The 24216-nt window shown below is 52.3% G+C and overlaps 1 protein-coding gene across 1 annotated transcript; it reads left to right on the top strand.

Annotated features, from left to right (window-relative positions):
- The first annotated feature begins 842 nt into the window (after positions 1-842).
- Mrps25 (mitochondrial ribosomal protein S25) lies at positions 843-23730 on the top strand. Its single transcript, XM_005333780.4, has 4 exons — positions 843-1100; positions 4067-4173; positions 22996-23083; positions 23403-23730. The coding sequence occupies exons 1-4, from the start codon at positions 967-969 to the stop codon at positions 23593-23595; spliced, it is 522 nt and encodes a 173-aa protein (XP_005333837.2). The 5' UTR covers positions 843-966; the 3' UTR covers positions 23596-23730.
- The last annotated feature ends 486 nt before the right edge of the window (positions 23731-24216 follow it).

Below are 24216 nucleotides of genomic sequence, written 5' to 3'. Positions count from 1 at the left end.
AACCCCAAATATATGGCATGGATTACCTCCATCTTCCCAAGCGCCCAGTTAATAGGTGAAGAAATGAATGCAGGGGTGGGCGTGTTTTTAAACTTGCTTAACACTGCTCTGCTGAACCCAGGGCCTCCCACGTGCTAAACAAGTGCTGTACGATTTTAGCTACACCTGCAGCCCTTTTTAAAATTCTTTTGACACAGGGGGTCTCAATAAGTTGCCCAGGATGGCCTCGAACTTATGATCCTCTTGCCTCAGCCTCTCCAGCAGCTGGCAAAAGTATCCTTCCCAAGATTCGCTAGTGAGGTCCAGAGGTACAGGTCCCAAACCATTCATTTTTTTCCTTTGGCAAACCAGCTTGTTTTTGATTTGAAAATGGTGGACTTTGAACTTTTTTTCCTCCTCGGTGTTGAGCCGAGGGGCGCTCTACCACTGAGCCACATCCCCAGCCCTTTTTATTTTGAGACACGTCCTCGTAAATTGCCCCGTCTGGCCTCTTAACTTGCGATCCTCCTGCCTCAGCCTCTCTCTAGTCGCTGGGGTTACCACTGCGCCAGGCTCCAGCTCTTCATTTCAAAACTGAAGATTTTGAGAGAAAAATGGGTTGATTTGGGGGCTGAATAGCAAGCTCTCAGAAGACTTGGCAGCGATACCAGGTGTATTGATTTATTTCCTAAGGTAGAGTTCGAGCCTATTTAATTATTTTCCCGTGGGCGGGTGGGGAATTGACTAATTGACAGAACGTGAAAATACAAAAGCTCCCAGGTGGCGGTGGCGATCAGAGCCGCGCACGCCCGCGGAACGGGACTACAAATCCCAGGCTGCCCCGCGGCGGCGTGCGGCCCGCCGGGAGGCGCCTCCCGTGATTCCGTGCGGGCGTGGAGACCCGCGAGGAGGAAAGCGGCGCGAGCTACTCCGGGCCCGACGGCTGCCGGCTCGCGTCTCCTGGCGGGCCGCCCTGCCTCCGCCGCCATGCCCATGAAGGGCCGCTTCCCCATCCGCCGCACCCTGCAGTACCTGGCCCAGGGCACCGTGGTGTTCAAGGACTCGGTGAAGGTCATGACGGTGAACTACAACACGCACGGGGAGCTGGGCGAGGGCGCCAGGTCAGTGTCCGGCGGACCGCGACCCGTCCCCGTGCCTCGCGCTGCCCGCGTCACCCACCGAACAGACGAGCGCCGCGGGGCCGCCCGCAGTCGTGACCAGAGGCGCCGGCCAAGGCCCGCCCTTGTCTCTTTCCTCCCGCGTGGTGTGACAAGGCCACCTTGAGGAGGCCACCGGACCCCTTGGCCCCCATGTGGCTGGAGGGCTGGGGAGGGGCAGCCCAGGACGCCTGACGGGGCTTGCGTCCCAGCTCCTCCACCTGTGGCACTGGGCGAGCTGCTCCAGCTAGGTGTCCCCGACGGGGACGGTCACTCCGCCCAGGGGGAGGTGTCGGAGAGAGACAGCTGTTGACATCTAGCCAACCCTTGTTAATGCCACTCAGGCATCACGTCGCCTATTTTTAAGGGCACCCGAGGGATGGGGAGGCCCCTCTGGGGGCTGGCCCAAGGTGCCGCCGCTGCCCAGGGCGCGTGGGGGGCGTGGCGAGTGGGGCTGGGGGCGTGGCGAGTGGGGCTGGGGGCGTGGCGAGTGGGGCTGGGGGCGTGGCGAGTGGGGCTGGGGGCGTGGCGGCGCTGCCACGGGCGGGAGCAGTGGGGCGAGTTACGCAGCTGTCCCCGCTTAAGGGAAACGCGGGGTGGTCAGCCTGGAGTGGGAACGGGCGTGGCACGAACTGACCCCTGCGCGTCTCTGCGCTCTTCTGGTGTCAGCACGAATGTGTTGAGTGACCCTGGAATGTGGGGACTTCAGCAGGGTCGGAGCAAATAGCCGGCCAGAGCGGGAGTCTGGGAGGGAGCACAGGGGGAGGAAGCTCCTTGTGGAGCGAGTGTCCCACGGGAAGGGCTTGGACGGCAGGGTTGATGGAAAGAGCCAGAAGCCTCCTCGTAGCCATTGCTCTAAGCACGTGAGGCCCAGAGCTCGGGCCTGCTTATATGGGATCAGCGGGGTGAGGGCTTCCGGAGGACTTGGGCTTGGGGAGAATGGGCGCCCACACAGTCCTTCATAACCCGCAGACTGGCCCCATGTCGCCTGCCAGCCTTGGCTCATTCAAGGGCCCTCCGCATTTTTTTTTTTTCTTCCCTCTTCTTTTTGGTCCCAGGAATTGAACCCAGGGGCGTTTAAGCACTGAGCCATATCCCCAGTGCTTTTAATTTTTTTATTTAGAGACAGGGTCACTCTGAGTTGCTTTGGGACTTGCTAAGTTGCGGAGGCTGACTTTGAACTCGTGACCCTTCTGCCTCAGCCTCCCAAGCCGCTGAGATTACAGGCGTGTGCCGTTGTGCCTGGTGGCGCCCAGGATTTGTAGTCCTGCTCCGCGGGCTGGGCGCGGGCCAGCGGGCGTGCGCGGCTCTGATAGCCACCGCCACCTGGGAGCTTTTGTATTTTCACGTTCTGTCAATTAGTCAATTCCCCACCCGCCCACGGGAAAATAATTAAATAAGCTCGAACTCTACCTTAGGAAATAAATCAATGCACCTGGTACCACTGCTTGTTTTTCTTGTGCTGCTGGGGATGGGACCTGCCAGAGTTGATTTCCTCAGTCCTCTCTCCTTGTTCTGTCCCTGGGCTGTCACAGATGAGCCCACAGTAGTCCTCAGGGTATGAAAGTGTGAAAGCAGAGGTGGAATTGTTGACTTAAGATCTGTGCTTTCTAGCTGGAGATGCGGCTCAAGCGGTAGCGCACTCGCCTGGCATGCATGCCTGCCACCCCGGTTGGATCCTCAGCACCACATACAAACAAAGATGTTGTGTCTGCCGAGAACTAAAAAATAAATATTAAAAAATTCTCTCTCTTTAAAAAAAAGAAATAGATCTGTGCTTTCAAAAAAAGTGAAGGCAATTTACATTTATGTTTCTACATGTTTCTTTCTCTCAGTATTGAGGAATGAACCCCAGGGGTGCTCTATCCCTGAGCTACAACCCCAATCCTCTTTGAGACAGGGTCTTCTAATTGTCCAGCCTTAAACGTGCATGTGACACCATACCTAGCCCCAATTTATATTCTTTTGTTGTTTGTGTTCTGGTACAGGGTATTGAATCCAGGGGTGCTTCACCACTGAGCCACATCCCCAGCCCTTTTTTTATTTTGAGATAATGTCTTGCTAAGTTGCTTAGGGCCTCACTAAGTTGTTGAGGCTGGCCTTCAACTTGTGATCCTTCTGCCTCAGCCTCCCAGGCCACTGGGATCACAGGTGTGTATCACCACACCCATTCCAGTTTATATTCTTCATGAAATGTTTCCTTTCTTCTGTAGCTGTTTTTTTAAAAAAGTTAACCATCAAAGATGAAAAAGAATCATTCTAATTTACATGAGTTGAATGGGAAGGTTCTAGAACATAGGATGATGGGCCATTTCCCTTTCTCTTCCTCTCCTAGCAGTGGCCCTTGCCTGTCAGTTTTATTAACCATGTGTGCGATTCTGTCTCAAGGGAAGGGACCTTTGGTTTATGTTTTGGGAACATATTTCTTCTGATCTGGCAGAGCTGACTGTTGGTCAGCTGTGCTGTGCAGACATTCTGATGCGGTTGTGGGGATCCGTCTTGGGAACATTCTGGCCCAAGGTCTTCCTGCACACCTGCACTGTAGAGTATTCCTTTATTTCAAAGTTGGGGCCTGACCTGGACACACTGCACACCCAGGATGGGCTTCACCCACTGCCCGCTATGAGGGCATCAGACCGAGGTGTGGGCCTGTTGGGATTCTATTTTTCCTTTTAAATCTTTGGTCAGTTTTTGGGGAGTGTGCCACATCCTGGGCTTTCGATTTCTTTCCCCTGAGTGAGTAACCGGGAGTCCCAGCACTGTGGGGGGCACATGGTGGGGGGTCCTTTCCAGCTACAGTTCTGCCTTTTGCGGGGTTAGTGTCCTCTGAGAATCCAAGGCAGCTCTGGACACTCCCGAGAGCGGTCCATGTGTGCTCCACATTTTATGGTCAAACCCCTGTGACATTGGGTCGTGTCTTCTATTTGCAGGAAATTCGTGTTTTTCAACATTCCTCAGATCCAGTACAAGAACCCCTGGGTGCAGATCATGATGTTCAAGAACATGACGCCGACGCCCTTCCTGCGCTTCTACCTGGGTGAGTGCCGGGGCCTGGCTGCGCCCTGTCTGGGCGGCACCTGAAAGACGCTTCTTCCCACCGCAGCAGTGATCTCCTGCTCACGGGCTGGTTTTTGCAGAATCTCTTGTTGCCTGGTGCAGAAAGGCCTCGCCCTGTGCCCAGACCCCTCTCCACCCGCCGTTTCCTTGTTTAACCAAATAAGATTTTCAAGGGGCTGGAGATGTTGCTGGGCCCTGGGCTCCGTCCCCAGTACTGGGGTCCTGTGGGAGGGCTCTGGGCACACTGGGGTCCTTGTGGCAGGGGTCTTGAGGGGTCTTGATTGGTGATTTGGCCAGCCACGCCCATCTCCGAGGGGCGGTGGGCGCCCCATGTCCGGGGCTGTTGCTGCTGGGAGGCCCCACCCCTCGCGGCTCCAGCGGCGCTCGGTTCCCCACAGCTCACGGGTGGCAGGTCAGGGAGCAGAGGGCTGGCCCCGGTGGCCCCTCGTCTTGTGACCCTGCGCGGCGGCTCTCCCGTTTCTTCCGCAGTGAAGGCGGAACAGGGCTTACAGGGCTGGTGGCTCCAGGGACCCGCAGGTGGGCGAACGGACCTGCCCTTCCCTCCTGCCTCTGCTGGGTGCCCGGGCCCCTGGGAGAGGCCCGTCCAGCTCGGGCTCTCCGCCCTGGGGAGGCGCTCCAAGCAGGAGAAACCAGTGAGAGAACATGCTGGAACATCAGTGCTCTGAGCAGCACGAACCTGGAGCCGTGGCCCAGGGCACAGAGAGGGTGATGGTGGCACCCGTGTTTGCGCGAGTGTCTGGGGGCTGCGCTGGAGCCCAGCCCAGGGGTCCCGGTGTTTTGTGAGGCCTCTTTCTCCCACCGCCTTCTTGATATTCGTCGTCCTCATCGTAAATCAGCAGTTGATCATTGGAGCTGCGGGTGGAACCCGGGGCCTTGTTTGAGCCGAGCCGCCTCTAATGGGCTTTTGTTTAGAGACGGGATCTCCCTATGATATCGAGGCTGGCCTCCAATTCCTGGGCTCCAGCGATCCTCCTGCCTTGGTCTCCTGAGTAGCTGGGACCACAGGCACAGCCTTTGTTCTTGGCTTCTGTTTATTTTCATTGCTGAGTGATACTCCACTGTAGGGACACACCACAGTGGTTTACCCATTCCCCTGCTGAGGGTGCTGGGGGTTTTGCTACGTGCTAACACATGGGGTGAGACTTATTAGAAGACCTTGAAAGATAAAGGGCTGCAGGAGGCGGGACAGGGGAATGGCCGGATCTCTCTCTGGGACAGGAGGTCTGGGGAGGGGGAGCTGCAGATGACAACACAGCTGAGAGAGTCAGCCCCAGGCCTGTCCCAGCTCTGCTGGGCAGAACGTCCCTGAGAGCGTGGGCTTAACCTGGGGTGCAGCAGACCCCAGAGGCACAGTGACGGGGCTGCCAGCTGGCTGGTACTTGAGGGAGCTCTTCTGAGGGGAAAGCTGAGCAGGTCTCGCTGCAGCACAGACCCGCAGGCTGAGTGGGCTGAAAAGAAAGGAGTTTACTTTTTATAGTTGTGTGGGGTTTTTTTGTTGTTGTTGTTGTTTTCCTTAATTGTATAGGGATTGAACCCGGGGTTCACTGAGCCACATCCCCAGCCCTTTTTATTAAACACAGGGTCTCGCTGAGTTGCTTAGGGCTTCCCTAAATTGCTGAGGCTGGCTTTGAACTCGAGATCCTCCTGCCTCAGCCTCCTGAGCTGCTGGGATTATAGGCTTACGCCACCGTGCCTGGCCTATCCCTAGTTTTTTGAGGATTCTTAGTCATTCCTATCCTGACTGGAGTGACATGAAATCTCAGTGTAGATTTGAGTTGCATTTCTGTAATTACTAGAGATGTTGAACACCTTTTCATATGTTTGTTGATTGATTGTATTTCTTCTGTGAAGTGTCTGTTCAGCCCATTTGCTCATTGGATTATTTGGTTTTTTTTTTTTTGGTGTTAAGTTTTTTGAGTTCTTCTAAGTCTTTATAAGTCAGTGCTCTGAGGTGCATGTGGTAAAGATTTTCTCTCCTTCTGTGGGCGCTCTCTTCACATTATTGTTTCCTTTGCTGAGAAGCTTTTTAGTTTAAATCTATCCCATTTATTGATTTTTTTTTTTTTTTTTTTTTTTTTTTTTTTTTTTTTTTTATTGTTGTGCTTTAGGAGTCTTGTTAAGGAAGGCAGTTCCTGAGCTGACCTGGTGAAGATTTGGGCCTACTGTTTCTTATGCTAAGCACAGGGTCTCTGTTCTGGTGCCTAAATCCTTGATCTGCTTTAAGTTTTGTGCATGGTGAGAGGGGTTTAATTTCAGTTTGCTACATAATGGATTTCCTGTTTTCCCAGCACCACTTGTTGAAGAGGCTAGCTTTTCTCCAGTGTATATTCTTTGTCTCTGTGTCTTCTATTCTGTACCATTGGTCTGCGGGTCTGTTTTGATGCCAGTTCCAGCCGTTTTTGTTGTTATAGTATAGCTCTCTCATTTAAGTTCTGGTATTGTGATGCCTCCAGCTTCACTCTTCTTCTAAGGATTGCTTTGACTATTCTGGGTCTTTTTCTAAATGATTTTCATGATTGCTTTTTTCCATTTCTATGAAGAATGTCATTGGGATTTTAATAGGAATGGCATTAAATCTGTATAATGCTTTTGGTGTTATGGCCATTTTGACCGTGCTAATTCTGCCTATCCACTAGCATGGGAGATCGTTTTATCTTCTTAAGTCGTCTTCAGTTTCATTGTTTGGTGTTCTGTAGTTTTCATTGTGAGGTCTTTCCCCTCTTGTCAGATCGATTCCCAATGATTTTATTTTTTTGAGTCTATTGTGAATGGGGTAGTTTTCCTAATTTCTTTCAGTGGATTCATCATGGATGTAGAGAAATGCTTTTGATTTATGGGTGTTAATTTTATATCCTACTTTGCTGAATTCACTTATTAGTTCTAGGAGTTTTCTGGTGGAATTTTTTGGGTCTTCTAAATATAGAATCATGTCATCACCAAATAGTGATAGTTTCCTATTTGTATCCCTTTAATTTCTTTCTTCTGTCTAATTGCTCTGGCTCAAGTCTCAAGGACAGTGTTGAGTGAAAGTGGTGAAAGAGGGCATCCTTGTTCCAGTTTTTAGGGGGAATCCTTTTAATTTTTCCCCATTAGAACGATGCTGGCCTTGGGTTTAGCATAGACAGCTTTTACAGTGTTGAGGTATGTTCCTAGTGTGCCTAGTTTCTCTAGTGTTTTGAACAGGAACTGTGCTGTATTTTGTCAAATGTCTTTTCTGCATCTATTGAGATGATCGATCATATGATTCTTGTTTTTAAGTCTAGTCTTCTGATGAATCACATTTATTGATTTCCCTATGCTGAACCAATCTTGCGTCCCTGGGATGAACCCCACCAGATCGTGGTGCACTATCTTTTTACTATATTTTTGTATGCAATTTGCCAGAATTTTATTGATAATTTTTTTTAAAGAGAGAGAATTTTTTAATATTTATTTTTTCAGTTATTGGCGGACACAACATCTTTGTTCGTATGGTGCTGAGGATTGAACCCGGGCTGCACTTGAACCACATCCCCAGCCCTTTATTGATAATGTTTGCCTCTATGTTCATCAGGATTATTGGTCTGAAGTTTTGTTTTCTTGGTGTGTCTTTGTCTGGTTTTGGTATCAGATGCTAGCTTCAAAGAATGAATTTGGAAGGGTTCCCTCCTTTTCTATTTCATGGAATAATTTGAGGAGTATTGGTGTTAGTTCTTATTTGAAGGCCTTGTAGAACTCTCCTGAGAATCCGTCTGGTCCTGGGCTTTTCTCAGTTGGCAGGCTTTTGATATTTTCTATTTCATTGCTTGAAATTGATGTTTAAATTGTGTATATCCTCCTGATTCAGTTTTGGTGGGTCGCATGTTTCTATAAATTTGTCAATATCTTTCAGATTTTCTATTTTATTGGAATATAAAATTTCAAAACAGTTTCTTCTGATTATCTTCTGTATTTCCGTAGTAAAAGAACGAATAAGGCTCATCGTTGGAGAAAATGCCCGTTTATTGAGGAATAGCTCTGCTTATTTATAGAGCCGGGGGTGGTTTGACAGTTATGACAGATTAACAGTTTAATGGTCTGACAGTTGGCTGGGGTGCTTTCTGATTGTTGGGTCAGGATCATGTGAGCCAGCAGGGCTAGTCCAATTGGTGGGTAAGGATCATGTGAGCCAGCAGGGCTAGTCCAATTGGTGGGTAAGGATCATGTGAGCCAGCAGGGCTAGTCTGATTGGTGGGTAAGGATCATGTGAGCCAGCAGGGCTAGTCTGATTGGTGGGTAAGGATCATGTGAGCCAGCAGGGCTCACCATTGGACGGCTCTTCTCAGGGGATGGGGAAGTTAGACTCCCAACATTCCCCCCTCTTTGTTATTAAATGAGACTGGGTGTTGACTCATTCTAGCTGCTTCCTGCTCAGATGGGGCGGTGTGGGAGAATCAGAGAGGAGGGAAGTAAGGAGCCCCCACAGGGGGCAGAGAGGGCTGGTATAATTTCAGGAACCAGATCAACGAAGGTTCCTTGCCATCACACATCCATGATGATGTCAGTCCATTCAGCGTAGGTCTCGACTGGAGGTATCATCAGTAGCCAAGAGCTGGTAATTCCTGAGGAGAAGCTGGTTAAAAGCTTGATTAGAAATTTTTTACTCACCTGAGTCTGAATGAACTTTATGATAAAGGGAAGGAACAGGTACAGGGAGTTTTTATAGCCCAAATCTAATGGGGTCTCTGGGTCTGCAAGCTGCACAAGGCTGAACGGGGGCTTGGGCATTTGGACTTGAAGCAATCAGGTGATAAGGAACCAGACAGAGGGTTTGAGAGGCCAGGTCATCCTGCAGCTAACTTTGTTTGACATGCCCTGCAGACCATCCTGTCCTGCACCCAACACCGTCAACTCCACTCTTCATTCCTAGTCCAATCTAGCTCCCTGCCCTCTCTATTAAGGCTGCTCTTCAAACTCTCTCCTACCTGGGTGTCTCTGAAAGCAGCTTGCTTCTCTCTTGACCTTTCTCTGGCCCTTGGTCCTGAAATATTACTGTTCCCAGCTTTCCCTAGTCTTGTCTCTCTCCACAGCAAGAAAGCACGGGCTTTGTAATAAAGAAGGCAGCTTCTCTCACGCCCTGAACAAAGGCGGCCAAAGGAGGACGGTGGCCCATTGTTACCAGATTTCCTTTTGAGAGCAGTCAGATCTGTCCAGGTCTTAGTGAAACACCTCAACCTTAAATACTGTACTTGAAATTCTTACGAGACTGGGAGGGAAAACAACACACACACGTTCCTCCTTAGGCCCAGAAGGCAATGGTAAAGTGCTCCCTTATGACAAAGGTGGTTCACATTTATCCAGGGGTCACCATGCTCTGGACACCTAAGTGGTTCGCGGTTAATCTTCAGAAGGACAACGCACAACGGTCCCACTACTGGCCAGACCCAAGCAAGGAGGGGGTCTGTAAGGAGGAGTAGGGGGTCTGGCTAGAGGGGGCCCTTAGGGTCACTTGCTTTGAATCTCCAGACATAGGACAAAGAGAGGACCCAAGAGGGGCCAGAAATGAGGGGGAGCATTAGGTATTGGGCTAAGAACAGAGACCCTGGAGAGGCAGAGCTTGAAGGGATCTTGTGGGGAGGGATGCACAATAAAGCCAAGGGGAGCACCTTTACCCAGTCCAGGCTTAATTCCGTGGTGAGCTTGGTGAGGGTCTCTTAAGGGACCGATTGGTCCTTTCAACCTTTCCGGAAGCCTGGGGGCGGAAAGGGCAATGGAAATGCTAAGGGAGTGATAGCGTGAGAGCCAGTCCCTGAGTTACCTGCGAGGTGAATTCTGGGCCATCGTCTGATTGGATAGAAGTGGGCATCCCAAAACGGGGGATTATGTGAGTCAACTACCGAAGAGTCCTGTTTGTTGGAAGTGGGAAAGGCTTGTGTTTTTACTCGGGGCATGTTGGTGAAGTCAGTCTGCAGCTGGGGTATGACTGGGCCTGATGAGAAGGGAAAGGTTTAGGTTTAATGGAGTATTGGTATTGGTTCTCTGGCAGATCTGACAAGCGGAAGTGATCTGTTGTAGGAGGGTCTTATCGCGTGGGGAAAGGGTGAAAAAGGAGTGAAGGAAAGTAGTGAGGCTCTGTGGACTAGCATGGAATAGAGAGTGAAGAAACTGGAAGAGTTGCTGGAGATCTTTGGGCCGATCCCCGGTGGTAACGAAGAGTAGCGGAGAGGAGGTAAAGCTCTGTAGGGCGGCTGATCGAGCTGCTTGATCGGCCTTGGAATTCCCCACAGTAGTAAGGGAGGAGTCGGTTTGGGGCCTTGCAATGGATTATTCCCAGTTGGGAAGGCAGCCTGGAGCTCGTAGTAGGCCAGAAATAAGTGTGGAATTAATGACTGCCGTCCCTCTGGTGGTTAATACCCGCTTTCTTTCCAAATGGCTGCGTGGGAGATCGGGATATGGAAGACGTATCTGGAATCTGTATATAGGGAGAGGGTTTTCCCTCTGCTAGCTCGCATGCCCTGTGGCAGCTCTGAGTTCAGCTTGGTGGTTGGTATTGGGTGGGAGAGGTTTGCCTCTGTGATGGTGAGAGGGAAACGACAGCGTACCCGCCACTCTGACCCCTTCATGTGTAAAGGAGCTACCATCTGAGGACCAGACGGGGTCCAAGAGGGCAGGGGTCCCTCAGGATGGTGGTAGGGCAGGGTAAGATCGTCTCTAAGACCTCCAGGCATTTGTGGACAGGATCTTGTGAGGGAGAAGATGGGAGGAGGGAGGCAGGGTTTAATGGAGAGCAGGGCTGAAAAGAGATGGAGGGATTCTCAAGGAATGAGACAAGGAGGGATAGAACCCTGGAAGGAGGAAGTGACTGTAGCCCCTGGTAAGTGAGAAAATCCTTTAGATGGTGAGGAGATGAGATGGTTAGCGCGGAGCCAAGGGTAAGCTTGTGATCTTCTTTCTGCAGGTCATGGGCCACTGCTAGGGCTCTGAGGCATGGGGCCAGCCCCTGACAGTGGGGTTGGATAGGTGGGCCACTGGTGCAAATGTGGGGCCATATTCCTGACCCAGAATGCCCAGACTTTGTCCCTGTTTCTCATGTACACAGAGGGTGAAGGTTTGGGACAGGGCGGGTGCCTGGAGGAGGACCTTTTTAAGGGTTGTAACAGGCTTCCCTGCCGCTGAGGGTAGGGGTTCATCTTGGGGGGCCCTTGGCCAGATTATATCTTTGGTGTAGATATAGACACAATAAGCTGTTTCCTGTCTACTGTCATGGCCTTTTTCCCTTGCGAGAGAGAGAACCCTAGATATGTGACCTCTTTACATGCTATTTGGGCCTTTTTTGGAGAGGCCTGATATCCCTTTAAGGCCAAGAAATTAAGTAGGAGAACTGTGTCATCTGTTGAGCACCCTTTGGACGGGCTAGAAGAATTTGTAGAGGTTTGCAAGAGATGCAGAGCAGGATTGGGTCAGAGCAAGAAGAAAGCCTGGACATAAGCCATCTTTACCCATTTTTACGCTCACAGTGATTGTAGAGATCCCTTAGAATGGAGGGATCCAGGGACCCAAAAAGGGGCCATCTGCTTTGGTTGTCTAAGGGATAAGTGGGCCAGGCCTGGGTGCTATATGTGATCCAAGAGGCATTGTAAGGGAGAGTCGACCGTCAGAGAAGACACATTACCCATGTAAGGAGGAGGAAACTGATTTATTGGCAAAAGGGGCGTCCTCGCTAGAGCCAAAAAATCAGGAGTGCCTAAGTGGCAGGTTCGAGCTGCAGAGGTTGGTCGTCACCAAATCCTGACAGTCGAAGCTCTTGTCCTGGATGAAGCCGGAGCCGTGGGAGACCTTGGCCAAGGCTTTTTGGGACCCCTCCTGGAGAGGCCAGATACTCCCAGGTCCGGAAAGAGAGAGGAAGGGAAGGGTAAGTGTCTCTCTAGTGGCCGAGTCTTAAAGGTGAGAGGATGAGGACTTTCGAATCTAAGGAAGGAGTCCCTGAGGGCCACCGTAGCCTTAAAGGCTGTGGTGGGGTGCTTTCCTCCCCACAGGTGGGCAAAGAGATTTGCTGGACAATAATCAACATATTGCAAGAGGGAGGATTCGGGGCACTGGGGGTGAAAAGATTGGAGGTCGGAGGCCAAGGTTTATCCAAAGAGGGGTGGACTATCTCGAAATCCCGGAGGAAGGACAGTCCAGGTTAGTTATTGAGAATGTCTGGTGGTGGGATCTGACCAGGTAAAGGCAAAAAGATCTTGTGATTCGGGGGCAAGGGGAATGGATAAGAAAGCATCCTTTAAATCTGTGACTGAGAAGTGGGTGGCAGTGTGGGGGATCTGAGACAGCAGGGTGTAGGAGTTGGGAACCAAAGGATGTAAGGGCCTAACAGGTGTTGATGAGTCGTAGGTCCTGAGCTAAGCGATAGGACCCGTTGGGCTTTTGTACCGCTAGTATGGGAGGATTGTACGGGGAATGAGCAGGGCGGAGGTGCCCCTTGCTAAGAAGGTCCTGAATAATAGGTTGTAGGCCCAGGAACATCTGAGAGAATGGGGGATTGTCTATGGAACAGAGGAATAGGGGAGTCTTTCTTGGATAGATGGTCTTTTCTCCTACCCCGACAATAGGAGAGGTGGACGGCACTGTTTGCCCCCAGAATTCTGTCAGGACTGAGAAGGTGGCCCTGGTGTCCAGGAGAAAGTCAACCTTGTGTCCATCCACCTGAATCCGCACCCTGGGTTCCTGTCTATTGATCGTTATGGCCGGGGACAAGGACCCAAGGCACCGTCAGTTGATTGCCATGCCCAGAAGGTCCTTGGCCATAGACCTCCTACGGGATCTAGGACAGTCAGAGCCCCAATGACCTGTTGTTGACATTTAGGGCATGGGGTACGTGGAGTGTGTGGTATGGGGCATGACCTGGCCCAATGTCCTTCCTTGTCACACTTGAAGCAGGCGCCTGAGGGGGTTTTCAGTGATGGGCAGCAACCTGAGGAAGCACCCTGCAGGGCCTGGGTGAGCATGTGAAATTTCTCAGTCTAGGGGGGTTGGCAGGACCATGTTTGAGCTTCTTTAGTTTTGCCCGGATGTCGGGGTAGCTCTGCGAGAGGAAATATGTCATAAGGACATGAGGGCCATCTGGGGTTTTGGGAGTTTGATCTGGGGCAGCAGGTGGCCCTGGAGGGCGATTGGGATTAACTTGGTGAGTTTCATCAGCATGGGCTCTGGAGAGTTCCCAGACTCTGGTACCTTCCTCAAGAAGGAGGGTATTAGCCAATAACATGGTGAGTGGGGCTATAGGCCTGGGGGACCCATTGAAACTCTAGGGACCTGGTTTGGGGGGAGAAACAAAGGTGTCGGCTGAGTCAGGGGGGAGCACCTGAGGGGCTGGACGGAGCCGACGGGGGCGGTCGGTAGGGAGGGGGTTCATCTGCTGGATAGGTCGGGTGAGAACGAAGAAGAGAAAAAGCCTCGACATAGGGGAGCTCCGTCCACTTTTTGGAGCACTCGCAGGGGTTAAGCGGATCTCTGAGAACTGCGGGGTCTAGGGATCCTCCTGGGGCCATTGACTTTGATGTCTAATTGATGCTAAGGCCAAACTTGTGCAGAATTTAATAAGGGGGAGTCTGCAGGGAGGGAAGAAGAGCCCCCATAGGTCAGGAGAGGGACAAGGTGGGGGGGGAGAGAGAGGGAGGGAGGGAGGGAGGGAGGGAGGAGTGCCTCTTCTTCCAGCCCTCAGTGCCTCCCGCTCGTGAACCAGGCTCCAGAGAGTCCACTGTGACCGTGACCGTGACGGTGGTGGTGGGGTGCGTTCTCTCCTCCAGATTGGGCATCAGAGATTTGCCCAATGATCACTGTCAGAGCCCCTGTGTAGCCCGTCTGAAGTTGGGAACTCGCCTACTGAAGGGCGGGTGTTGTGTGAGCAGCGCTGGAAAGAGAGGACGAGGACGGCAGGCCTTGAGAGGGGGGGCCCTCGAGCAGTGAGGCATTCCCCTTCCCGGGTTTCGGCACCAATGAAAGAACGAATAAGGCTCCTCATTGGAGAAATGTGAGTTTATTGAGGAACAGCTCTGCTTATTTATAGAGCTGGGGATGGATTGACAGTTATGACAGTTGAATGATTGAACGGTTTGACAGTTGGCTGGGGTGCTTTCTGATTGGTGGGTAAGGATCATGTGAGCCAGCAGGGCTAGTCTGATTGGTGGGTAAGGATCATGTGAGCCAGCAGGGCTCACTATTGGACGGCTCTTCTCAGGTGGGGAAGTCAGTCTTTGGAGCCGGGGTGACTCCCAACAAGCAGTGTCTGTTGTGATATTTCCTTTTTCATCATGGATTTTAGTAATTTGAGTTCTCTTATCATTAGTGTGTCTAAGAGTTTATCAATTGTATTTTTCAAAGAACCAACTTTTTGTTGTGTTAGTTTTTTGGATTGTTTCTTTTGTTTCAATTTCATTAATTTCAGCTCTGATTTTAATTATGTTCTGTCTTCTACCTGTGGTATTGATTCCCCCCCCCCCAGGGCTTTGAGATGTAATGTTGGGTTATTTATTTGTGGACTTTCTATTTTTATTTCTATATCTCATTTACCTCTAAGTATTTTTTATTTGATCCCTGATTTCTTCTGCTAGCCATTGGTCATTCAGTTGTGTATTATTTAGTCTCCAGGTGTTAGAGTAGCTTCTATTTTTTATTTTATCATTGATTTCTAATTTTATTCCATTATGATCTGATAAAATGAAGGATATTATCTGTATTTTTTTTTTTTTTTTGTATTTGCTAAGTTGCTTCGTGCCATAGATATGGCCTATCTTAGAGAAGGATCCACGTGCTGCTGAGAAGAAAGTGTATTTGCTTATTGTTGGATGAAATATTCTCTGTATGTCTGTTGAGTCTAAATTATTGATTGATTATTCACTTCTGTGGTTTCTTTGTTAGTTCTTGTTTGGAGGATCTCTCCATTGGTGAGAGAGGTGTGTTAAAGTCACCCAGTGTTACTGTGTTGTAGTCTGTTTGATTCTTGAAATTGAGAAGGGTTTGTTGGATGTATGTAGATGGCTGCATTGTTTGGGGGCATAAATATTTACAATTGTTAGGTCTTGTTGATGTGTAATTCCCTTCAGCAGTGTGCAATGTCCTTCTTTGTCCCTTCTGATTAACTTTGGCTTGAAGTCCACTTTACATGATATGAGGATACAAACGCTGCTTGTTTATGGGATCGTGTAAGTGATGTCTTTCCCATCCTTCCGCCTTCAGTCTGGGAGTGTCTCTGCCCATGAGGTGAGTCTCTTGGAGACAGCATATTGTTGGGCCTTGTTTTTTAATCCAATGAGAGACTCCGTGTCTTTTGATTGATGAATTTAGGCCATTTACATTCAAGGTTATTATTGATCTGATTTATATTCCTACTCATTTTGGTTTATTTTTGTTTTTTAATTTGAATTAGGTTCTCCTTTCATTGACTATTCCTTTAGCGTAGTTTCTCTTTGCTGGTTTTCACTTTTTTTTTCTTTTCATTTCACTTTCATGAAATATTTTATCAAGGATGTTCTGTAGTGCAGGCTCTAGTTGTGAGTTCTTTTAACCTTTGTTTATCATGGAAGGATTTTATTCCATCTTCAGACCTTAAGCTTAATTTTGCTGAACGTAGGATTCTTGGTTGGCATCCATTTTCTTTCAGAGCTTGGACATATTATTCCAAGACCTCATAGCCTTGAGGGTCTGGGTTGAGAAATCAGCTGAGATCCAGTTTGGTTTCCCCCTAAACATCATCTGGTATTTTTTTCTCGCAGCTCTTAAAATTCTCTCTGTAGTCTGTACATTAGGCATTTTTATTATGATGTGCCTTGATGTGGGTCTGCTGCAGTTTTGTACATTTAGGGTTCTGAGCCTCTAGTATTTGATTTTCCAATTCATTCTTCAGGTTTGGGAAATTTTCTTGTGTTATTTCATTGAAAAGATTGTGCATTCCTTTCATTTGTAGTTCTGTGCCTTCATCTGTCTTGATAAATTTTAAATTTAGTCTTTTCATGTTATCCTATAATTCTTGGGTGTTCTGTTCATGGTTTCTTAACATCTTTGAATGGTCAACTTTGTTTTCAAGATTATATATTTTGTCTTTCTTGCTTGAGGTTCTGTTTTCCAAGTGGTCTAGTCTGTAGGTGATGCTGTCAAGTGAATTTTTAATTTGGTTTGTTGATTCCTTCATTTCTAGGACTTCTGGTTGATTTATTTTTAGAATCTCTTTTTATTGAAGTGATCTTTCACCTACTGAATTCTACCTCTGATTTCACTGCTTACGTCATCCTTTACGTCCTGGGTCAGTTCACCTACGTACATGCTAACCTCCTTCTGTCGTTTAGTCTGCTGTGGGTGTCAGTGGATTCTGTTATGGGAGCATCTTGGTTTCTTGGGGCAGTTTGTCCCCTTGTGTTCTCAGGTGGTTGTGTGTCTACCCATTCAGGGTGGACCTGAGGCAGCACAGTTTCTACCTGTAGACGTACAGTGTTCCTGAAGGTTCCAGTATCTCGTCTTTGAGAGAGAGACCATGACAGCAGCCATTACAAACAATATACCAAACTGCTTAAACCAGCCAGCTCCTCTAAGACGTCTGTGATAGTGTCACAGTAAACAGAAATGATGTGTTCAATTATTGTCCACAACGTGAACAGTAGGCTTGCAAAGGGTTTACAGTTTCAAATGGTGAATGGAGGGAGAAGAGCGTGGTGTAGGATGTGATGTTTATGAGGAAGGAGGAGAGAGAGTAAATCATCACAGGAAGAGTGAGCGGGGGATTGATAAAAGTTGGCTGTTGGTAGGAGAAAAGAGAGATTCCAGGGAAGCAGGAGAGAGAAGAAATGTATGTGTAATGAAAGATTTTTAAATAAATAGAAAAAAGTAAAAATCAAACAATATACAACTGATTCTTGAAAAATACTTAGTTTCGAAAAAGAAGAAAAAGGAAAAAAAATCTTGATGAGCAGTTGACTGCTTCTGTTGGGGTTCAGAAGTTTCTCAGCTTCCCTTCTCGGCAGTGGGGTTGTCTGGGGTGTGGTGCTGGCTCCACCCTCAGGGCGGCCCGGGTGGCCAGGGTGGCCGTGAGAGGGTTGGTCCTGGAGGTGGAGCTCCTGAGGCAGGGCGCAGGCTCGGGGTGCTCCAGGCTCCTCCCTGGCCAGTTGGTCTGTAGATCTGAAGTCCCCGCTGGAAGACCGCACCCATGGCTCTCCTTCAGGTTCCACTCATGTGGCGCAGGAGCTCATTCTTGGCCCACTGTGGCTCCTTGGCCCACCAAGATTCCTGGTCTCTGATTCAGACACCGGTCCCTCCCACTCCTGCCCTTTCCAATCACCGGTCTCAGGGCTGTAAGGGGGGAGCAGCCAGGCGGGCCCCCCTCCAGTGTTCCCCTGGGTAACCTCCTCCATGCTGGTCACTTGTCGCACTCTCTGACACCCGGCGTGGGTGTGCCCAGCGTGGTGTGCTCAGTAACTGGCCCCCAGGTGCAGCTGCAAGGTGGTCCCCTCTGCTGCTCCCGTGGGCCCTGGGTCTGTTATCAATGGCCTTTACAGCATCGAGGTGAGGCAACTTCCTTCTGTCCCCAGCTTCTTTCTGACCTGAATGGCTGTTGGAGTTTATCAAAGGCCTTTGCTGCGTCTATTGACCGGATCGTGTGATCTTCTTTTTCTTGATTTTAAGTGACGAATCACATTTATTGGTTTGCAGATGTTGAACCGACCTCTCATCCCTGGGATGAAACCCACTTGAATGGGGTATGGTCTTCTTGATGTGTTTCTTCTATTTTAATTTTTTAAATACCATGTTGTAGTTGTAGGTGGACACAATTTCTGTTTCTTTATTAAAATGGTCTTTCGTCTCCTGTAGTCGCTCTCTCAATTCCTTCCTTAGATCTTCTTTTAGTTTGTTGGACATTCTGAGAAGCGGTTTCTCATGACCTTCCTGTTTCTTCGTCTCCCCCTCATCAGTGGGACCCCTTGTTGGGGGCTGTGGGTTTGGGGAGACTGTGCATCTGTGTCCTCGGGCCCTGGTCTTGGCCTCCCCCTCTGTTTACCCACATTCCCGGGTTGTGACTGTGGTGGAGTGGCCTGGATTGAGATGCTCCTAGGTGTGCTGTCTGAGCCTGTGTGTGACTTCACTGTTGGTGCTGTGGCAGTGGATGCCCAGTGGGGCCTGGACAGTGGTGTGGGGTTTGTCTCGTCTCTTCCTCGTGTGGAAGTGCAGCTGAGGACGAGTGTCGAGCTGTGGGGGGGACGAGGAGCGCTGTCCTCTGGTCCAGGGTGGCTCGGCAGCAGAGTCTGTTCCTGTGACCCTGTGGTGTCCTGGAAGGAGGAAGGAAGAGGTCCCAGCAGCCCTTTGAATAAGGGAACCAGCAGTGGCAACCGGGACACCAGCCGCACAAGGCACTTGGAGAGAAGGACACGTGGCAGGTTCCACCCTCCAGAGAGTGGAGAGAGTGGGGAGAGCAGGGCGGAGGGTGAGGGGAGGAGGCACAAGTCGAGGAAGTGGGAGGCAGCCCGGAGCCTGGCTGTGAGTAGATCGCTGAGCCCGGACCAGGCCGGGTGCGACTTTAAAAATGTACAAATGAGGAAGGAGACGCTTCTGGGGACACTGGGTCTCCCCCAGGCAGTGGGTGCGGCTGGCGCTGCGGGGAGCCCACAGCCTCCGCAAGTGGTCACGCAGTGAGAGCGGCTGGCTGAGGGGGCCGTCCACCGTGTTCCCGGCCTGTCCCTTGCTTGTCCCTGGCTGAGCGAGGAGCAGGATCAGCTCTTGAGTCCTTCCCCTGCCGGGAGGCAGGTCTGGGGTCTTCCGGACCCTTGGCCCTCTGCTGCCCAGGGACCCGCCGTCCCCCATCCCGCTGGTCACTAAGCCGCTGGGCTGGGATGGGGGCAGGGGACGGGCTATCCTGGGCTGTCCCCACTGGAACCCCCCGGGTGGAACTTTCTCTGCTGGGGCTCTGTTCTGGGTGCCACCGAGGTCACGGGCAGCGCTCGGCTGCCGTGTGGCCGTGTCTGCTCTGCTGTCCTGGCACCTGGCCGCCCCAGTCCTGCCTGGTGCCTGTCCTGTGCAGGGGTGTCGCAGGGCTCCGTAAGGCCGCCTGGGGCTCCAGCAGGGGCAGCCTGGGTCCCCGCGGGCTGTCATTCGCATCCCAGCAGGGTGGCAGCGGCTTTCCTGACCTGGGGATGCTGGGTGCGTGGGTGCCAACTGACCGGAGCCCTGGCAGCCTGTGCTGGGTGCCGAGGAGGGTTGTGCGCCTCTGAGCCTCTGTCCAGGGCGGAGTCGTAGCGAGGGCCCCTTTGAGTCGCCTCCAGGGAAGCGGCGCTCCCGCTCCGTGGCTCCCGCTCCGTGGATCCCGGTCTCCGTCGCTGCCCGCCTGCCTGCCCCGCCGTCCTTGGGTCGTTTTTTTTTCCCCTGGGTTCGGGTCCTGGGGGTTGACCCAAGGACACTCTGCTGTGAGCCACACCCCAGCTCTGTGTTTTGGGTCTCGCTGACTTGCTTGGCGCTTCACTAAGTTGCTAGGGGTGGCCTCCTCCTCGTGATCCTCCTGCCTCAGCCTCCAGTGGGCACCATCCATCGCGTTCAACCTCACGGCTCCTTGGCAAAGAATCTGCTTGAATCTTTTGTTAATTTAAGGGGAAAACGTTGGCAATTTTTCTTCTTTGTATATAAAGTGTCCTTTGCTATAGTTACAATCTGGATGCGCTGTCCTCCCGGGCCGCCTGTTACTATAGCCATGGAGCTGGGGAAGCCGGTGGCCTCTGGGGTCTGTGGAAGCTGGGGCCCCTTCTCTGTCCCCTGCCCGCTGCTCCTGCTGCCCTCCACTCCCATCCACCATGCTCCTGTGTCCCTTTGGGCCCAGAACCCTGGGTTGAGCCCACCTCCAGCCACATCTCTGAAACCATGAGCCACAGCAAGCTTGTCCTCCCCTAAGTTGTCACTGTTGGTATTTTAGTCACAACATGGAAACGTTAGCAGATTGGAGGGCTTTTTTTTTTTTTTTAATGAGCAGAGTTGGAAATTTTCAAGGACACCCGCTGCTTTCTGTTGTCCCTTGGGCCCTCCTGGTTCATCTCCACCCACCCCAGGCCACTTCTGCCCAGTCCGGCTGCAGCAAAATAGCCCGGGGGGGGGGGGTGACGAGCAACTTGTGTAGATTGACACAGCAGGAGTGGGAGCCGTTTTATTGTAGGACAGGAGGGGTATTTATACATTCCACACAGCTTATCTCATTAACATAAACTAGATACAGCAGTCAACCAATCGGGAATCCCCACACTTAATGGCTCGCTGGCGTTACATCACAAACCACTCCCCCTGGGAAAATGCCAGGCGCCATCCTGATTGTTTACAGACCCTAACACACTTTCTTGAAGAACTGTAACCTTAAATGTCTGTTTTGTCCTGTGGTCCACTTGGTGTCATCTCCTGTGTTCAGTAGGGTGTGGCTTTAGACTTGGAGGTCTCGGGACCTGTGACCCCGTGTTCAGCCCCCTTTCCCCGCTGAATATGCTGCGTCTGTCAATCCGTTCACACAAGTGGACAAGAACGTGTGGGCTCCACAGTTGGTCACTCAGCCATGGAGAGCAGCAGCTGGCACACACCCCACCATGTCACTCTGGCGTGCTCCTGGCGTGCCCGGTACAGAGGCCCACGTGCGGGTACACTAGCTCCCCTGAACCGTGTCTTTAAAAGGGTTAACATGCTGCGTGTATCCTGGGCGTCTACCCCAACGTCCCCTGACAGTGATTTCTGAAGTCCTTTTCCTCCCTCTCACTGGTGGGCACTGGTCCTCAGCTCATAGCCGCCTGTGCTTGTGCAGTGTTCTATTGAACTTGAGTGGCGGGCGCATGACTGCAATCCCAGCAGTTCAGAGGCCAAGATGGGAGGACCTCAAGTCCAAGGCCAACCTGAGCAACATCATCCCTGTCTAGAAATAAAAAGGGGCTGGGTGGAGCTCAGGGGCAGAGCAGACCTGAGATTAACTCCCAGGAAACAAAATAAAAGTGATAAATGAAGAAATGAAAGGAACTGGGTAGTGTTCGTTCAACGAGGCCCTCTGGTTTTCCATGTAAACCACAGACTCGGCTGGGCGAGGATCACGTTGGAATTACTGCAGTTGACTGCTGCTTCCTGTCTCTGCACCTGCCGTCGACCTTGCTCTCTCCGTTTCTAGTTTTCATTTCTAGATAGCTTAAGATAAAGTGGTGTTCCGCATCTGCACGTGGGAGTGTTATTACAAGCTCAGCAGCAGGGTTGTGCTTTGCTTTTGGTACAGGGATTGAACCCAGGGGCCACTGAGCCCTGTCCCCAGCACTGTTTGTATTTTATTTAGTGACAGAGTCTCACTGAGTTGCTTAGGGCCTCGCTGTTGCTGAGAGCGAGTGTGAACTTGAGATCCTCGTGCCTCAGCCTCGCGAGCTGCTGGGGTGACAGGTGTGTACCACCAGGCCCGGCTAGTAGCAGGTTTTATTTTCATTTTTTAACATCTTGGTGATTCCGATGACACCTCATTGTGTTCGTTAGTATTTTCCTAGTGAGTAAATTGAAGATTTTCTCATGGGTGTATTGGCCACTTCCGTTCTGAAGTCGGCTTGGCTTGAGTTGACAGTTGCTACATATTTTGGGCACAGGTTCCTGATCCCCAAGTTTGTGGCTTATGATGGGGTCCCAGGTGAGGGCACGGTGCCTGGCATGCCCTACTCGTCTTTCCTCTCTGGCTTCCACACGTGAGAACACAAGGCCTCCACCCTCTGGGTGAGGGAGGCCCGCTTCGGTGGTCACTACGGCCCCTCCAGTGGCTGAATCCAGCTGTGCCATCCACGTGCCACCCTGTCTTATTGCCACCTGTCTGTTGGTGGACACCCGGGGTGGCTCAGTTTAGCTCTTAATGTGGCTGGAAGCCTTTGTTCAGCAGGGTTATGATCTGCTCCTGTGTTCTCTTCTAGAAGGTTCCTTCTCTGTGCAGCCTGGGGCGTGCTGGGCAGGCGCTCTGGGAGTTCCTGCGCGTGTCCGCTCTCGGTCTCCGATGCCCACGTTCTTGCTCCTGCACGGGCTGACGCAGGTCGTGCGGGGGCCCGCCTCGGCCCAGGCCGCTGGTGCGCACAGGAGCAGGCAGTTCCCGGACTAGGTCCGCCCCCCCCCAGGCCCCTTGTCACGCAGACCCTGCGTGTCGCACCGCAGTGATCCCGTGGAAACGGGAAAGCGGACTCCCCCCCCTCCTCCCCGTCTAGTGTTTCAAGGCGGTGGCTGCTCTGCGCCCTTAACTTCTCCATGTGTGTTTCGGGGTCAGCTTTTTCGTTTCTGCGGAAACCCTTGCTTGGGTTTGGGCAGGGTCCGCACTGGAGCCGCGGATCAGTGACCCTGTGTCTCCTGTCGCCTAACAAAATAGTTCCTTACCAAAAGGCGGATGGGCGCCCCGGGGCTCAACGCTGGCACTAGAGGGAGTTTGGGGACGCAGCTCGGTGTGTAGAGCCCCGGGTTCCATCCTCAGAGGTAGAGGTGTGTGTGTGTGTGTGTGGTGTGGTGGGTGTGGTGGGTGTGTGGTGTGTGGGTGTGTGTGTGTGTGTGTGTGTGTGTGTGTGAAGGCCCCACCCACTCCAGGGAGACCTGGGCCAGGCCCCTGCAGCGCGGAGTCTTGGCTGGAAGGCGCGGTGCTGGGTACCCACCTGAAGGCGGCTCGGATCCCGGGAGCACGGAGAGCGCCAGGCGGCCTCCTGGGTTCTGTAAACACGTGTGTCCAGGTGACAAGCGTCCCTGCCCCTGCAGCAGATGGAGTCGCAGCTTCTGGGCTGTGCGCACGAGCTGAGCCTCCGTCCCGGGCCTCTCTTTGCAGACTCCGGGGAGCAGGTCCTGGTGGACGTGGAGACCAAGACCAACAAGGAGATCGTGGAGCACATCAGGAAGATCCTGGGGAAGAGCGAGTGAGTGGCTGCCCCTGACGGGGGAGGAGCCGAGCGGGGGCTGCCCACAGCGGGCCTGTCCGGGTCAAGAGGGCAGGTCGTCCCTGGCGGGGCGGCGACAAGCCCCTGGAGCGCAGCTGGAAGGCCCCGTGTGAAGCCCGGCTTGGAGCCAGGGGACGTCCGGCTCCAGGAGTCGGGCCTGGGGAAGGGCTGACCCCGGGACGCACGCTGCTCTTGGGGACAGCAGGGGGTTGTCTTCCCAGGGACCTTGCCCTCGTGCACGGGGTGGGCAGGGGGCTCCTGGGGACCCGGGCTGCGCTTCACCTGGGCGCTCCTGCAGGGAGACCCTCCAGAGGGAGCAGCAGGAGAGGCAGCAGCTGTCGCACCCGGCCAACTTCGGGCCCCGGAAGTACTGCCTGCGGGAGTGCATGTGCCAGGTGGAGGGCCAGGTGCCCTGCCCGGGCCTGGTGGCCCTGCCCAAGGAGATGACCGGCAAGTACAGAGCCGCCCTGAGGGCCAGCGCCAAGGACTGAGTCGCCTGTGCACCAAGCGGTGGTGAGATGGGGGTGACCCCAGGACTGTGCTCGAAGGTCGCCTTTGGACTGAGGCTGAGGTGCTGCGTGGATGTCCCCATCCCTTGCTCAATAAAAGGCCTGGTGGCCCCAGCAGCGGTGTGCCTCTGGTCCTGCTGCAGGGAAGGGGCTCTGGGCAGGGAGCGTAGAGGCCGTTGCCACCGTGTTGTCCTGGTACTCTGCTCCAGTGCTGTGGGTCGTCTACTCTCGGGGAGGTGACAGCCACCATGGCTGAGCCTGTGGCTTTGTGGCTTTTCCACTCCTCAGAGGGCTGGCCTTTCCAACAAGCATGTGGCCCTTGTGTGGCGTGGGGTCTGGCCTGGGCAGAGCTGCAGCAGCCCACTGTGGTGCAGGTCCCTGTCACTCAGGTCTGTGGCCCCTGCTGGCGAGGCCACCCACAGAGCCCTGGCGACTCGGCCAGGAGGTGGGTGTGGGGGTCAGCCTGGCTGGTCCTACAGCCCCCCAGGGTGGTAGCTGGTGCAGGTGGCCTCTGCCATTGGGGACAGCGGGCAGCGTGGCTGTGGGAGCTGTAATGTGGTTTAGGGACCTGCCAGAGATGGTGACATCCAGGTTCCTGTTTGC

This window comes from Ictidomys tridecemlineatus, chromosome 16, assembly GCF_052094955.1.
Source record: "Ictidomys tridecemlineatus isolate mIctTri1 chromosome 16, mIctTri1.hap1, whole genome shotgun sequence".
NCBI lineage: Eukaryota > Metazoa > Chordata > Mammalia > Rodentia > Sciuridae > Ictidomys > Ictidomys tridecemlineatus.
The sequence above is the reverse complement of the archived record's forward strand: the minus strand, read 5'-3'. Positions and strand labels throughout refer to the sequence as shown.